The following is a 17,871-nucleotide window of genomic DNA, read 5'->3' as shown; positions in this document are numbered from 1 at the left end:
TCCCTACTTTTTGTGTTATTGATGTGAATAATTTTCTTCCACAATGGATTACAAGCTGTTTAAAGGTAAGACTGATCTTTACATCCCCATAACAGAGCATAAACAATAAGTGTGTGATAAATGTCTGAATTCATTGTAACTTAATCCCAAATGTGATGATTATTAGTTTAGGACTTTGGGAAGTGACTATGTCATGAGGGTGGAGTCCTTGTGGGAGTAAAGCCCTTACAAGGGGCTGGAGAGTTGAGAGGACACAACGAGAAGTCAGCACTCTGCAACCCACAAGAGGGCTCCCACCATAACCTGACTCTGCTGGCACTCTGATCTTGGACTTCACAGTCTCCAGTTTATAGTATTTTGTTGTAGCAACCTGAATGGACTAAGACAGGTATCAATGACTGTGAACAAATGATTTAGAGACAAGTGCTATTACAGAAAAAATATGGAAGAATACGCGGTTTCTCAGAAGAGGTGAAACACAAGCTTGGACACGAAGGAACAGTTAGAAGTTGATAGGCAGGACCAGGAAGGCATGCCAAACAGAAGAAGCTAAAACAATGACACAAAGTCAGGAAAACTGTGGAACTGGTGTGAGGAATGGTGATTCTACCCATGCTGGAGCACGTACGGCAAACAAAATGGGTTAACTGGGACAGAAAGCTAGAAAGGCTGTGCCCAAGTGTGATACTATGAAGGCTCCAAAATAAAAATGAGGCATTTATATTATACAGTGATGGAACTGAAGATTTATTAACACCACCATGACAGTTTCAGAGATGTTTTTGAGGATACACTGATGATAGCATGCAAGTAGGAAGAAAGGGAAAGAACTAGATGGCACAGGGCCCATGAGGACACTACTAAACAATTTCAGCAAGCAGTAACACAGCAAAGGAAAAGAGAAGAAATATTATTAAAAGAGCCAAAATTAATTGGTATCTGATTGAATGTGGAGTATCACAGAAATGAAATCACTTCAGATTTCCAGTCTGAATGTCAATTAAGAGAAAGGAGTGTAGGGAATGTAGAAGAATGGTTGGAGCTACAGGGATGAGGGAAAGGTAAGATGTGAAGGAGGCAAAAGGATGCCAAGTTTGGTTTGATATCTGCTAAATACTTGTCTACTGACATTCTTTATTCAAGTTTGCCAGGTACGTACTGATCACTTACAACATGCCAGGAACTATTCTAGCAGCTGAGTATGTATTAGTGAATGAAGAGATGATTTCCCAGCTTTTAAGGAGCTTATATTATTCTGGAAGAAGACATAACAGACAAATTCATCTGGAGACAATAAATGTTACAAACAAAAACCAAGAAAGAAGGGATACAGAACATTTGAGATGGTAAGACAGTGATCAAAAAAAGAACCCACTGATAAAATGATACTTGAATAGAGGCCTGAAAGAAATGAGGAGAAACACAACATCCAGATAAATGGTTGCACGATGCTCAAACTGATAATAAAACCAATGAACAACAATATATTACTTTCTTAATAATCCAAATTAGGTAGATAGTATTAATCTCATTTTTCACATAAGGGAAACTAGACCTACAAATATTAAATAACAAAATTTATCAGTGTCAGTACTGAGATCTGAACTCGTACCTGTATGATTTTAAGAGCTCATCCTGCACAACTCTACTATTTTAGTTTTGGAACAGTCCTTAAATATGCAACAGCTGAGCCTATGACATACAATATCTTCAAGGGAAAGAACAGAAATGGTAAAACTGGGACACATCTATGTTTTAGGAGATTGTAAGACAAATAAAAGGTAACAAAGACCACCAAAAAATAGACAAAATTGTCACAAAGACCAGGTGAGAGGAGAATTTTTTTAAATAACATTTTGATGAAAACAAATACAGTCAGAGAATTTAATTAGCAATTCACTCATGACCACTGTCAACAAGATCTATGAGGCAGAAGCCAGACTGCAAGGAGTTAAAAGTAAAACTGAAGACAAAGTACTTGTTACCGTTTGCTCTTCTAAACCTCTGGAGTTCTGAACCAGCAGAATGTACTACTTTTTTCAAAAGACTTAACAATAAATAAAACTTAAAAACTACACTCTTAACTGATTTTATGAACCTTTGGCACATAGTAGGGGCTAAATATACATTTCCTTAATTGACTGATCAGTAGAATGGAACAAAGGAGTGACTGACACATACAGCAAGCAGGAAGGCCATAAGAAAACAAGTTTAAGTTTGAAGGCTAATGAAGAGATAAGGTTCACAGGAGGGTAACCAGAATTGAAATGGTTAGCCAGTGAGACCAAGGCCATCAAGTACAAATAAGAAAGGAAGGAGGAAGAAGGGAAGCCATTTCTATTTTCCTAAATTTTAAATTTACACAGCATACAAGGACCTTAGTCAACCTGAACCTGTTCAGACATGGTGTCATCGCTCCCTTTCTCCCTTTTCTCCCTCCCTAATGCCCCACACAGACACCCCAGCCCCCACATCCTCCAATGACAGGAAATCTGTATACATCACTTTTGTATCTCTGTATACATCACTTTTGTTCATTCTCTTTTCTATAAGAAACTCCATTTCACTCCAATCTGCCTATTCACCTTGCAAGTTCTTACTCCCCCTCCAAGACTCACGTGTCTTATAAGACACCTCATCTCCACAGCTTTCCCTGACTTCTCCAGGAAGATTTAAGCACTCCTCTTCCTTTGCTTGTACATTCTGCTCCCTCCCTTGTACCTTGTATTTACCTCTTCCAGAATAATCCCACCAATTTAAATTTGCTTGTTACTGAAGTCTGAAACTTTTGGAAATAAGGACTATGTCTTTTCAGAAATCGCCACCTCCTGTCCCTGACACTGTCCCTGACACATAGCAGGCAAAGAGCCAACAGCTGGGTAATGGATGAGTACAAACATAACATTTTAAGTAAAGCTTTTAAAGTTACCTTTTTCCTAGGCCTCAGTTTCTCTCTCCATTCCTTTAATTCTTGGCTATGTTCTTCATCTAACTCTTTGAGTTTCTGAGTCTCATGCTCAACCAATAGGTGGCATTTTTCATTCTGAAAATAAAGTTTGTATTTAAAACATCATAGATCAACCAACCAAGTAATTTTTCACAAATACAATTGTCTCCCAAAATAATAAATTATTCATCATCAAGCTACTTCTTAAGTTCAAATTTTCCTCTAAAACACACCAGTCAAGAATTATGAAATAGTAGATATATTTTTATAAGTTTAGAAATTAAACTGGTTAACATAAAAAGAACTTAAACAGAAAGAATTAGTTTGGTTCTTTGCTTTTCATTTTCACCGGCTGATACCAGGAAGTGAAATTGGGAACTATTCTATTTCAGCAAATTATAAGCAAATGTAGAGTATCCACACTGTTGATACTACTCTGAAACTTTAAACATTTTAGGTTATACATTAGCTGAGCTGCACACTTCAGGTGAGGTCCAAAACCAGTCCTCTCTAAAGAAACCCTTTACATTTGTTATGAAGAAAATTCCCATATATTTAGCATTTTTTTTTTCAAAAACCTAGAAAAACATCATTTTTAAAAGGAAAAGAAACTTTAAATTCAGAATCTAACAACAAAATTAACTTCATTATTTGAAAGATTCACATCTTCTTGCAAAATATGCTAAAAACCATACTCAAAATTGCTTCTGAAAGATTCCATTTCTTAGGCTATAATTTAGCTTCATGGTCACATTAATCATGTTATATGAAATATAAACAAATACCTATGATACTAAACTGATCCTCATTTGGGTCTACACAGGAAATAGAAACTTTCAACTCCAGCATTTTTATAAGTAATATGCAGTTTACTTTGGTTAGTTATTATTTTCTCTGTACCATCCACTTGACTGCTCCGTTCTGTTGTCACACTTCTGCATCTAAACTGCAGTTGGGAGCTAGGAATGTAGCTCAGTGGCAGAGCACTTGCCTAGCATGCACCAAGCCCTGGGTTAAATTCCCAGTACCACAATAAATAAATAAATAACCTGCAGTTGGTGCAATTCTCGGACGTTGGCTTCACACTGCAATTGAAGATCCCGCATTTGATTTTCATGTTTTTGATGTTGAGCCATTCTCTCATTTTTCTGCCTCTTTTCTTCCTGTGCAGCAAACTACAAAGCAAAACAAAAGATAAATTACAATTAACAAGCAATATAATTTCTACATATTTTAGAGGTATAATTAAGAAATTTAACAAAACTTAAAATATAATAAACTAAAGCTACAAGAAATAATAGGCTGTGACACAGAATTGGAGTCTACATGATGACTTGGGTAGGGGCCAAAGGGAAACAGAAATACTTCTGATTAAAAATCTTGATCCTAACTGCTTAGTGACCTCATTTAATTTGTGTGAGACTTGTGACTGGTGAAGTATCATAGTGAAGACATGTTTTAACTTAAAAAGCTGTCCCAGTCATCTCATTCCCAGGACCAAGCTCTGTTGTGGGGCATGGGAAGAAGGGCTTCCCTACGGTCATCACCCTGGAAAGACTAGGATGGCATATACCATGTGCCTAGCACCAGCTCTTAAAATGAACAATGACAATCCCAAAGTGGCACTAAATGTTTACAGCCAATTATGTGGCACTTCTAAAGTTTCAAATTTTCAAAACCTAAAAATGAAGAGAATAATTTGCTTATTTACCTGTTTAATTTTGTCTCGGTCCTGGTCTGGTGTGGCCGTTGAGTTAATTCTCAAACTCTTCTTAAACATGGCCATTCGAGTCTTGGCTTCACTACGCTGAATCTTGGGCAGCCTTGCTCTTTCTTGAGTCTGTCTGTTTTTCAATTCCTCAATAAGTCGTTGGTTGTAACGCTGCATTTGTTCTGTTTCCTAAAAATGTTTTAAACAGAATCCAGTAGTGTAAAAATAACTTAATACTCAGTACCCACATATATGTTCAAAGAGTTCACCGTTTTTTCCCATATGTACTATCTCCCTTGTTCTACAGTGACCAGCAATATACAAGCAAAAAATAACTTATAAATAAAGTCACTAGTGATAAGAGAGCATTATACTGAAACTCTTTTACTCAGTACAGGGAATTCACATTTTTACTTGAACCACAAGAGGAACCAAAACAGCTACCTCTGAGATACAAGGAGATTACAACATAAGAGGTCATTAGACATCGTAATTAATTACCATCCTTGTACTTATAATCACGATCAAGATACAATTAACTTCAACAAATCAGAATGAGAGAAAAGAAAAAATAAATTCTCTAAGAAATATAAGCTTCAAAACGAAAAAGCTTTGTAAACTTTAGAAAGAATAAAAAAAATTAAGAAATTTTCCTTTCATTAACCTTTTCATGGCGCTTCAGTAGCTGATGTCTTTGCATGAAATACTGATCTTTAAGTTGCTGTTTGAGCAGCTGGTGTTTTTCTTGTAAGTGCCGTTCTTCAAGCTCCCAAATCGCAGCTTCTCGAGCTAGAAAAAAGTAATTTTCAAAAAAGTCACTTTGCTCTTTTTACTAATGTACTTTGCTCTTCATTTTAAAATTTACATAAGTGTTATCTATACACTAACTCATATACACAAACGGACACTGTGAGCTATAAATAAAATATTAACAATATGAACATAGCTAATATTCATTCTCACTTTTCATTGTTTTAATGTCCTATAAACTGAGAATATCCTACCACAAAAACTAAAAATTCATTCATTCAGTTATCTTAAACAGAAATTAAAAAAAAAATCTAAGCTAAATTATGAGGGGAAATAAGTTCTTAAAATTCCATTCTATTATATAACCACTGAGTGTATCAATAATTATAAGGCATAAAAAATACACAAAATTTTTGAGATGTATCTGTAGCATCATCTGAACAGGAAAACATTTTAAGTATTTTTCTGGTTTTTTTTTTTTTTTTTTTTAAATGGTGCTAGGGATGGCACTCAGGTCCTATTATATACTAAGCATACACTTTATACACTGAGCCTCAGTCCCTCGGTTAATTTTTGGTGTCTCTTTTTATCCCTGAGGTACTAAGGATTGAACATGAGGGCACTTTACACTGTTACACACCCAGTCCTTTTTTAAAATTCAATTTGAGACAGGGTCTCACCAAGTTGCCAAGGCTGGCCTCGATCTTGTGATCCCCAAGGCCCAGTTCTGGAGCTGCTGGGGTATAGGCATGCACCACCATGCCCTGAGTCAGACCTGTTTTAAGTATTTATATTCACTTTGACTTTCATAAAGGAATTCTATATCTTGCAGTATTTCTTAATTTTAAAAGTTTTTTTCTCATTTACTGTAGAAAGATAGCTTTATCTTTCCCTTTATCACATTAGCAAAGGAGAACATTCAAATTTGTCCAAGGTGTATCTCTGCAATGTTTTTGAGATACCATTTTACGTAAACACACTTGCTAAAATTTCATATACCTCTCATGAGCTGCTGTTTGTTATTCAGGCACTCTCTCTCAATATTAGCCAACTCTGCCTTCTGCTGTTGGATGATCTTTTTCAAGGAGCCATCTAATTCTTGTTGTTGCTTCTGAACAAATTCTTGTTCCTATTAGACAGTTAAACATCAGTTAGTAAGTTTCTTCAGAACTAAATATCCATTTTTTATACAACTGTACATATTAGTAATTGACAAGATTTCCTTTTTGTCTTTCGGAGGTACTGGGAATAGAATCCAAGATCTTGAGCATCTTAGGTGAGCACTCTACCACTTCTGGAGAAGTTAACAAGGGAAGTTAACAAGATTTCTAAACCAAGTTTACAAAGTTAGCTAGATTTTAAAATCACCAAAATTATATAGTACACATGTAGTATACATGTATTAACCATTCAATTCAACTGTGAAAAAATTAGAATATATAATATTCTAAATTCACTATTAAGGATGACACACACAAAAATGTTTATATTCCATTCATAATTAAAATGCCCTATTACACTAGCAGCTTTGGGTAAACAATAAGTTTACAGCTTCTAAAACTGACTATTCCTTCTAATATGGAATGACAAGAATAATAATAAATAAAAAGTTTTTTAGAAAGAAAGGTAATAAAAGAGCTGAAAAGTAAAGCAAATGTCAGAATTTTATTTTTCTAAGAAATAGAGTAAGTAAAAAATACTATGCTATACAACAGAGGAATATAGTTTCTATTTTTCTATAACCTATTCCTAAAAAGAACAATAATTTCAAGACTTAATGAGAATGTGTGACTAGAGAAATATAAACTAGGACTAGAAACGGGCTTTACATATTATAAATATATAAACAAAATTCTTATAATTACAGGATTCTACCAATATGTTTGGGATTTACTAATTCATTCAACAAGTATTTGCTGAGTACAAATGTCCAACCAAATTTATGCTTTAAAAAAAAATAAGGGCTGGGGAGATAGCTCAGTTGGTAGAATGCTTTTGTTGCAAGCACAAGTACCTGGGTTCGATCCCAGCACCGCATTAAAAAAAAAAAAAAAAAAAGTAAATTTGGATCTCCATCCCTCACTTGCCCATGATAGCAGTAGGTGATTAACTCAAGGGATATGCAGATCAGTTTAACTGTGGATTTAAGATTGAAGCAGTTTTTTTTTTTTTTTTTACCTATAATCCCTTCTCAAACCCCCAAATCTATTTTGAAACCATTCACTGGGCTTGGACAGTCTAACGAAGTCTGTATCACTACTAACCTTGTCCTGAATGCATGTCTGGCAAGTTTCTCAAGATGTCTGCCTAACAATAATGTCTCTGGAGGTGATCAATTCAGGCTGTCCCATAATTTAAGTCATAAATGCTGCTGTTTCAGCATCATTTGTATTTTAGTATGAATTCAAATACACAGAAATGGAAAAAAAGACTAATGGATTGCCTCTTTAAACTACAATTACCTGTTTGTCTATAGTTACCTAAATAACTTTATCATAGGCAAAGTTTTTCACTGAATACTTAAATTAAACAGGACTGCAGAAGTATGCCCTGAGGCAGTTAATACTTAAAAGGTAAAGGGCTAAAATGGTTATATACAACCAGGTAGAACTAATGTTGTTCTGCTCCAAAGGTAAAATCTAGAATATGGGATTCTAATTTTAGTAAACAGATGCAAAATCTCCATGCTTTTAAGCAATTATCACAAAGACAGTTCAAGATTTGCTTTTTCCAGTCAGGCACGGTGGCACACACCTGTAATCTCAGCAGCTCAGGAAGGTTAAGCAGGAGGATGAAAAGTTCAAAGTTGGCCTCCACCACTTAGTGAGGCCCTAAGCAACTTATCAAGACTCTGTCCCCTGTCTTGAAATAAAAAATAAAAACAGGCTGGGGATGTAGCTCAGTGGTAAAGCACTGCTGAATTTAATCTTGGTCACCAAAAAAGAAAAGATTCTTTTTATCCTACAGTAAATATTTATAATAAAAATTGAATTGTTTCTCTAACTTCAGTTACAGAATTTCCATATGCAACTTGTTTAATAAACTCATAACCTGCAGATATATTAAAGGGTTCCTTTTGTTTAACATTTTTAGTGTTGGTTTGCATAAAGGATTTTTAAAAAACACATGCATGGACAGAAACAATAATCTAACTTACCTAGCATATACATATAAAACTTTAGACTCAAAGTCAAATGCAAAAGTGTAGAATGGGGTCAGTAAATGTGCAATTTCTCATCTATGCAATTTTGGGACATATTACTATATTTATGTTTACACAAAGTAAGAGGTTAGGTTTGAAGAAAACCTTCACTAAGCATTCTGTAAATACTGGCGTTATGTTTTGGATGTGAGGTATATCCCCCAAAATGTCACACGCAAGACAATGCAGGAAGGTTCAAAGGAGAAATGACTGGGTTGTAAGAGTCTTAACCCAATCAGTGAATTAATCCCTGATGGGATTAACTGAAGTGGTAGGGTGTGGCTGAAGGAGGTGGGAATTGGGGCATGGCTATGGGGTATATATTTTATATCTGGAGAGTAGAGTCTCTCTGCTTCTGGATGCTGCTTCCCTCTGCTACACTCTTCCGCCATGATGTTCTGCCTCACCTTGAACCCTGAGGAATGGAGCCAGCTCTCTATAGAGTGAGACCTCTATAGAGAGTGAGCTCTCTATAGAGTGAGCACTCAAATTTTTCCTCCTTTAAAATTGTTCTGGTCAGATCATTTAGTCATAGCAGTGAAAAAGCTGACTAAAATAGTTGGGTACTATACTAGTTACAGAGTTATTAAAATTAATAAAAGACAGTTTTGCCTTTAAGAAGCTTCCACTCTACTGGTCCCAATTACCACTAGTCTTGAACTGTCAGCCCTTCCCTTAGTATCAAACTTTCAAAAGTTCAAAATTAAACCACAGAAAACTCAGAATTGGAGATAAAGAATCCAGAAACCATGCCCTACAATGAATAACAGGACTACAGAAGTATGCCCTAAAGCAGCTAAAAGATGAAGGGCAAAGAAGGGTGAAGACAATTACACAGAAGCAGGTAGAAATAGTGTTGTGCTGCTCCAGGAGGTAAAATATGGATCACCAAATAAAAATTAAGGTAGGCAATTATAAATCCAATATATGGATGCAGTTCCTAACAATCAGTGTTAGCAAAGAACCCAGGTGCCACACAGTTGAATAAGCAAGCAGAGTCTGAACAATGATGTAGTCAGGTATAATGCATAAAGGATTTTTTATGTTAAAGCTAAAAATTATCTGAAAATGTTCCTCATGTACAAATTAATGTATTTCATCACCTCAAAAAAATGAAATTCTATATTATAATGCATTCATTAAATTTTCTAACCTCAAAATCCTACTACAATACATTCACAATGGCATCTACAATTAGAAATTACTCTTAAGAACTTTCTAAGAGAAATTTAAAATTTAGAAATGTTGCACAAATTACCTTTTAAAAAAGATGTTTTAATCACTAGAAATAAAAAATAAAATACAACAAAATAACTGAAAACTATTAAGACCAAAAGTCATTTTTTAAAATGGGTACATAAATTATAAAGTGAGTGCCCTTTAAAAGTACAAGTTTAAATTCTGTTAAGGAATTTTATAATTAATTAAATAATTATAAGCATTAAAACTACAACTTTGGGTTCTAGAAAACTATAAGAAAGGATTATGATATACTGGACTATTTTGTACAGAATTTGATCATTTTAACTCAGATTTGCCCCAAAATGGTAATGATCAGAAAAGTGATTGTAATTCATAATTTCTTGTTAAAAAAAATTTTTTGCTTACTCTTTTAGAAGACTGGAATAAAAATTGAACATCTGCCAACAATTTTAAAAAGTAAGTCTAATTTTGAGAGGGGGGAAAAGGAGGGGTTGAAATCAAGCTATATTCTCTCTACTCCAGTTTACAAACAAAAATTAAAATGTTAAATGAGCTAGTCTTCCCTATGGAAACTGTGAGAAAGAATATAGCCTGGAATTCCAGACTTAATTTATAACTATAGTAACAAGAATAGCAACTCACTATTCGTTAAGAATTTGAACAAATGAAAACTAGAGTTAAATTGAACTAAAATATGGCTTTTCTGACCATATCCATAATTTAAACATCTCCATACACATATGCAATCAAAAGATCACTTCACACAAAAGTAAAAATATGATCACAGCATTCAATTTCTCACATGTGCAAAGCTTATAGAATACTATTGCAAAGATATTTTAGTTTTTTTAAAAAATGAAGATTTCAAATTAAAATTTGTGGTGGGAAACAGAAAAAAAGAACACTATATTTAAAGTGTTCTAGTTCCAGCTCTACCATTAATCTCTTATGTGACTTTAGGCAGATCGCTCAGTCTTCTGTGACTAGATTTCTTCATCCCGATAATAGATATATTCCATTCCATATTTGGATGGTGGCAATGAGAATCAGATGTGAAAACTCTCTGAAGAACACTGTACAATAAAGTTCATGTCAGGCTATTATTGTCATTACCGACATTATCATCTATCAATCTTCTAGATTTTAGGAAGTGAAGTCAACAATGAAAAGGCACATGTGAGTCAAAGAAAGAGCAGGTAAAACAGAAGGCATCTTCCCACAAGCACGCGGGACTTACGTCCTGCATTTGGGCGTTGAAGACTGCACAAGAGGACAACTGAAAAGACTGAATCATGACCTGAGCAACACCCTGTGGATAAGAATACAATGCACCTCCCAGGTGAGAATAAATCTGAATGACTTTTGTAAGTGGAATGAATAACTATACAAAGGTTTAATTTCTTGGAGCTTAGATCAAGTCAGTTAACAAAAGGGCCTCTTCCTTATCCCTTGAATAAAGTTTTGAACTAGACCAGTGGTTTCCAAACTCTAGTGTGTTGCTCTTGTTTTTTTAAACCGGTAGAATTCCCTTTTCAAAAATTCAACCCAAAAACTCTATTAATAAAACAGATTTTAAAAGTGGTGCTACTTTAATTGAGGTAGAATCAGGGGCCCACAGACCCAACATTCCTTGACTTTTGAAGAGCTGTTGGCAGAACAGACTGAAAACCACTGGACTAGGTGATCAAATAAGTTCTAGCTCCACGAAGATATGACTATATTTATGAGTTCTCCAAAAAGAAAAAGTTTAAAATAGACTCTGTAGAGTTATCAATCAAGTTTTAGAAACTTCATCTAGGAGTAAATACTTTTAAAAAATCTGTGAAATTCTAAACACTTAAATTTACAGAAAAAATTTACTATTATTTTTAACCCACAAAATTCAAAGAAAAATCACCAAGAAAGACTTACTTAAGCATAGGATCACCTAATTCATTCTACTAAATTCTCCATTTCAACTCTAAAGTTTAATATATTACCTTTTAGAATTAAAAAAGTGTACATTATGTTATAAGGCAAAGCTATATTGTTATTTATTTTCTGGTTTGAAATTCAAATTATCCAAAAGTAGATATGTGGCCAGGCAAGGACTTGGTCTTCACTTTATTCACAGGAAATGGCTAATAACCACTGCACCAAGTGGATTAGAGTTTACATGAGGTACAGAGTGAGTAGCCTAATTCAGAGATAGTATGATGTGGTGTGTGGAGGTTCATTATATGCAGCTAAGCTTTTCTGTATGAAAATATTGGCTCTACCACAAATCAGATGTGTGATCTTGAGAGTCACTCAACCTTCCTATATGTGGTTACCTCACTTCCAAAATCGGGGTAATGTTTATTATGAGACTGAGTTCAAATGTTTAGAATTTAGAACAGTGCTTGGCACATAGCAAATGTGCTAAGCAATACCTTAAACTAGTAACCCCAACACCAGGCCAAGACGAAATCTTTCAATGCCTCATAGCAAGCAAAAAAAAAAAAAGCAAACTAATTCTACTCAAATAAGTTAGCTGTATTAAAATCTTGATTCTCATTTTATTTTCCTTATTTTTCTTAACATTATAATATTCTCTCCTCTGAAATGACAGTAACAAGTAAATGGGAATTTTAAAATATCCTTACTTGGCACAAAAAATATTAATGGAAATCCATGTCATGGCCCCAGCTAGTTTCTGTTGATTCTGTATCTTTTTATGGGTCTATAAAATCTAAGAGTTTGTGAGTCACATTTTGAATCACATCAAACCAGGTTAAATGGATAATTCAAAGCAACAATTAATATGAAATCCATGTCTCTTCTTTGTTTTACTGACATATTCAAACTTAAAATTGAATTCATTTCTCTTTCCCTCCAGGCTGAACACAAATTTAAAGATTCCTGGTCTAAGAATCTTGTAAAGTCATGTGAAATAACTCTGGAAAATTCTGTTAAAAATACTAATTTATTGGGCTGGGGATGTGGCTCAAGAGAAGAGTACTTGCTTGGCATGTGTGAAGAAGCCCTGAGTTCAATCCCCAGCACTACAAAATAGAAAAAAAAACAAAAACTAATTTACCTATTTGTACAGAATGCACCCATCTTATGATAAAGCCTTATTATAACCTAGAATCAAGTTTATTTAACTCCATATAGGTAAAAATAGTCTATTTAATCACTGCATTCTGAATCAGAGAGAGAAACAACAATATTTAAAATCTGAATTTAAAGTTGCTCATGTGGTCAAGCTTAGAAGTAATAACTGTTTGATCTACCATTTAACATTACCATTTTCCATTTTTCTTCTAACTTTGAGCTTTACAGAAATAATGGCCTTTTATTCCCATAAATAATGGCATTCTTTTCCTAAGCACAGTTCTTATATACTCACTCTCTATTTTTCTTTTCTAAAAGTCTGCTATCAAACACAGGCATTACTACTTAAAAATATAAGGTTCCATCATAATTGAAATTTGGATAATGGTGGAGTTTGCAAATATTTGTTTCTTTCATCTTAAGTCAACCTTCTGAACATTCCACTTACTTTCATATCAGCAATTTAAATGTCACCAATAGTGTGAACCTAGCACTATGAAAAGAGGATCTGGGAATCTATGGATGCAAAGAAGTGTGACATAATAATTACAGTTAAAGTATTCCCTTTCAACCATGGTTTACTGAGCTATGAGAAAATGCTGCTTTCTGTTTTTAGTAGCATTAAGCTGCTGCTGTTACCTGAGCATGCTGGCTTTGGGCAAGCTCCTCTTTCCTGCGTTTCATGAGCTCTTTTCTCAGCTCTTTGGGTGCTTTCTCCACTTCATTTATAACCTACAGTGTATAAGCATGCAGGAGGTGGGGAAATAATGCTTTCTCCACAGCAAGCATTTATGTGAGCAGACAAGCTATGAGAGTCAAATATTCAAGCTGTTAAAAAGTTCCTTTCAACATGCATTAGCATAAGTGTTAGTTTGGTGAAAAAGAATAAAAGGATAGAGCATGCTTAATCTCAGTGAAGAAAGGAACACTGTGCCATATAAAGGTTTAATTAGTTGCTTAATTATCCCTATCTATCATTTTCTCAAAGACCCAAAGACAATCAGTGAAGAATTACTTGGAACACTAATGCTGAAACTAAATGTGATAAGTTCAACTGACCTTGAAAGATCATAAAATTACAACTGTATGTATTTACAGACATTATTTGGAATACTGGACATAAGAAAAGTTAATGCCATTTATAAAAGTTCAAACTTTTATAACTGGGTTCATAATACCAAAGAAATAATTCTAAATGAAATTCACTTAATGAGACTGGAAAAAAGAAAACAAAAAGCAAATCTTAGAATACACAAAGGAGAAATAAGCAGATACTGTTTTTTTTCCATAAAATACACCATTTTATACATGGTGTGATAAAATGAACATATCTGACGACTTTAGGAATTAGAATGACATTCTCCTTTGTTGACAATTTGTCAAGCTTGTCAACTTTAAAATCAGTAACATAAGTACTCTAAGTTTAATAAACTATGATTTATTATATTTTATCTTATAAAGTATATTAATAATATACTTACATTATAAAATGAAGTATGTTTTAGTGTTCTTTCTTTAAAACATTTCAAAATTCTAGATGTGAATTCCACCTACCAATATAGATCTGTAATCTAACTATGAAAAGCAATCATGTATTTACAAGTAGAAGCACCAAAAGAAACCAGATTCCAAATCACCACATGCCATTGATGGTCCAAGAAAGAGACTGATTTTGATGTAACATAGTGTATTTAAAATTTCCCATCAGCAATCCCTCATGAAACCAAATCACCAATAAAAGGAAGAGATGCCCCAAATGCAAGAAGTTTAGCGATAAGGGAAAAATATATAATATAGTTATTTAAAATATGCAATTATGATCTCAAACATGTTTACCAGATAAAGTTCTTCTACCTCAATAACAATAACTAAAGGTTTATTTATTTAGAGTAAGAAATCATACAGCACACTGTATTTATTAATGTTCAACTCTATCCCATCTTAAGCACATCCTTAAGCTTCCAAAGTATTATGTTTGAATTTCTTCATAATTTAAATGTTAAAAGTTAATGAAACTGAGTATTTAAGAGGTATAACAAAAGAGAAAGAGCAATCACTAGTTTGAGATTTTTTTTTTGTTCTGATCCTAACAGAATTCATTATAATTATTTCCCTGGGGTAGATCATGAAAAGGTAAATCCAGGCTGGGGTTGTGGCTCAGTGGTAGAGCATTTGCCTAGCATGTGTGAGGCACTGGGTTCGATTCTCAGCACCACATACAAAGAAATAAATAAAATAAATGTTCATCAGCAGCTTAAAAATATTTAAAAGAAAAAAAAAGGTAAATCCTCTTCCTACTGAAGATACAGAATTAATCATAAAATTATGTCTGAAATTTACTCAGGACATAAAGGTCTTGTAGTTTTAATCTGAGGACAAACAGGCAACAGTATATGAAAACACTCCTTACAAATTGATGACGATCTTTTATAATAAATAATGCTGCAAATAAATTCCATGACAATATGGAACCATTTCAGGAAAGATAGAAAAACTCATTCTAGTCAAATGACTTTACAGATTTGCACTTTTGATTCTTCAAAATACGTCACCATTTGATGAACTAGTAGATATTATTTTAAATTTCAAGTTATTCAGTTTTTTGGAACAATGTCTAATAAAATCAATAAAGTTAATCAAGAAAAACTGTGCTAAAACTATGATTAAAGATGACGAGCAAGTAATTAATAAATAATAACATGAATTATCACTGTCAGAGAAAATAACAAAGTAAATTTTCTTGAAAAAAATTTCTAGGTAAGGCCTTAAATGTTGCATTAATAAACGAAGAATGGTAGATTGGAATATGGACTAGATTTCATCTGAAGACTTGGTTCAAGGTATAGCTAGACTCCTAGCAGCAGTTCGTGAAACTGATCAGTCACTAAAAACTCTTTAACTCTAGTTTTCTTGGCAGTAAAATGGGAATTACAGCTGACCTTACTGCTACTACCATCTTGCATCACTGTTGCAAAGACAGGCTTAAAGAAAGAGAGTGCTATTTAATTCTCATATTATTCCTGATTCCTTAGCCTTAAATTTACACGTTAAAAAAATTAGCTTTAATAATTAAAAACAGTAGTTACACTTACCTCCTTCTTTCGGTTCTTTAGCATATTCTGAAATTTGGACAGTTCTTTTTCTTGTTCTCCTTTAATGCGTTTGGCTTCATCTCGCAGGCGATTTGTGTGCTCCTGTTCTAGTCGTTCAATAGTCTGTTTCTGCTGCTTTTCTAGATTCTCAATTTCCTGATCATATTGTCGCTTTTTACTCTATAAAACAATGTACTGTAAGATCATTTAATTCTATCACCCATACTAACTCTTTAATAATTACAGCAAAGATATTTACTAATAGCACATAACTAGTATTTAAATTTAGTAATGTGATATAACTTTTGCCATGATGAACAAAACAAATGCACTAAAACAGTTTGTAAATTTTTTCAAAAAAATGAATAGCATTTTGTAACAAGTTAAATACTTTTACTTCTACTATACAGGTAGTAGAGTGTTCAAAATTTTTCGAGAATCCAGAAGGTTATCCAGTTGTTATGAATTACTAAAGTAAACTAGAATAATACCAATATTCAATCAATAATTTTTTTTTATAAATCAAAGGGTTCATTTGAAGTCATTTTGATAACATCATTTGTCATTTTTAGATCTACTTTTATTCATTATGACTCTTTCAACAAGACTCATGTAATACTTGAGTAATATGCAATTTTGGAAATAGGTATGGTTAAAATATTTGTAAAGGACATTTTCTTTTTAAAAGAAATTGAAAAGCAAAACATTTGGAAAACAGGATGTAAGCACTGTTCTATGAGAAAAAAATCTCATTTTCTTAGGAATTTGTGTTACAATTGTTGTTACACAGTAATCATCAATGCCACACTTCACACTAAACAAGACTTACCACTTGAAATCACAACAGAGCAAAAGGACGGTATTTAAAACTTGAATACTATTTCTAATGATTTTTTCTAAACTATAGTAAGCCAGATGTTCAATATAAAATTATTGACATTTTGTATCACATTAGTAAGTCCTTTTCCAATTCCAGATACAAATAAAAACCAAAGGACTCAGCAACAATTACCCTTGACTAGTCAGGAATGTTTTCTTTAGCCACTATAACAGGGAAATGGAAGCTTAACTGTGGGAGCCAGTGAAGAAAGTGTACTTTGTAAAGGGCCCCAAAAGGTTATAATATTCTGTCTAATACTCTTTAAAGAAACTGCTCTAGAAGGGTTAAAATCTTGGATTCTACATTGAAAGATTGAATTGAAACACTGAAAAGTTATCTGGCAATAGATACATCTAAGAACCTTATAAACCATCTTCTGGCTGCATGATTCTAAGTTTTCAAGACAGATTTAAACTTGAAAAAAGCCATCACATGATAAATCAGTGAGAAGAAGATGGACTGGGATTCTTTCAAGAAAAAAGGAGTTTTTAAAAGAAAGCATCCAGAACACTAAAGCAATAAAGGCCAGAGATACATCACAAGACCAATAAAATCTAATAATCAGAGAACAAATTCTAAAATCTCCTAGTGGGTTTTGTTTTATTAAAAACATTAAAATTTCATGAATAATATGGCACAAAAATCTGAGACTCTACCATCATTTCTTGCTCAAAGCGTCGGAAAATTTGTTCTCGTTGTTGCTGCAGTTTGCTATTGAGTTGCTGTTGGGCTCTTTGCTCTTCTTTCTGAAGAAATCTTAATTCTCGAAGTTCCTGACGTCTGACAAAAAGTAACAATAATAACATAGGAAAATAGAAAAAAGTTACACCTATGAAGTAACATTTTTAAAAACCCAATTTTTAAATGAAAAAGTAATAAAAGAATAATCCAGTGGGCTGGGATTGTGGCTCAGTGGTAGAGTGCTTGCCTAGCATGTGTGAAGCACTGGGTTCGATTCTCAGCACCACATATGAATAAATGAATAAAATAAAGGTCTATCAACATCTAAAA

At 33.5% G+C, this 17,871-nt stretch overlaps 1 protein-coding gene across 3 annotated transcripts in view; it reads right to left on the bottom strand.

Moving 5' to 3' along the window:
- The window catches only part of Slk (STE20 like kinase), a 61,156-nt gene that overhangs the window by 3,965 nt on the left and 39,320 nt on the right, over positions 1–17,871 (bottom strand). For 2 of the 3 annotated variants that reach the window (XM_047553830.1, XM_047553832.1), the window contains 8 exons: positions 17,517–17,640; positions 15,981–16,160; positions 13,528–13,620; positions 6,408–6,537; positions 5,323–5,447; positions 4,659–4,847; positions 3,997–4,122; positions 2,930–3,043 (listed from right to left, as the gene is read on the bottom strand). In XM_047553830.1, coding sequence (XP_047409786.1) covers positions 2,930–3,043; positions 3,997–4,122; positions 4,659–4,847; positions 5,323–5,447; positions 6,408–6,537; positions 13,528–13,620; positions 15,981–16,160; positions 17,517–17,640 — 1,081 coding nt within the window. The remainder of the gene's footprint in view (positions 1–2,929; positions 3,044–3,996; positions 4,123–4,658; positions 4,848–5,322; positions 5,448–6,407; positions 6,538–13,527; positions 13,621–15,980; positions 16,161–17,516; positions 17,641–17,871) is intronic. The other variant, XM_047553831.1, reaches the window with a different exon arrangement.

This window comes from Sciurus carolinensis, chromosome 5 (assembly GCF_902686445.1).
Source record: "Sciurus carolinensis chromosome 5, mSciCar1.2, whole genome shotgun sequence".
Lineage (NCBI taxonomy): Eukaryota > Metazoa > Chordata > Mammalia > Rodentia > Sciuridae > Sciurus > Sciurus carolinensis.
This window is presented reverse-complemented; position numbering and strand designations above follow the sequence as displayed.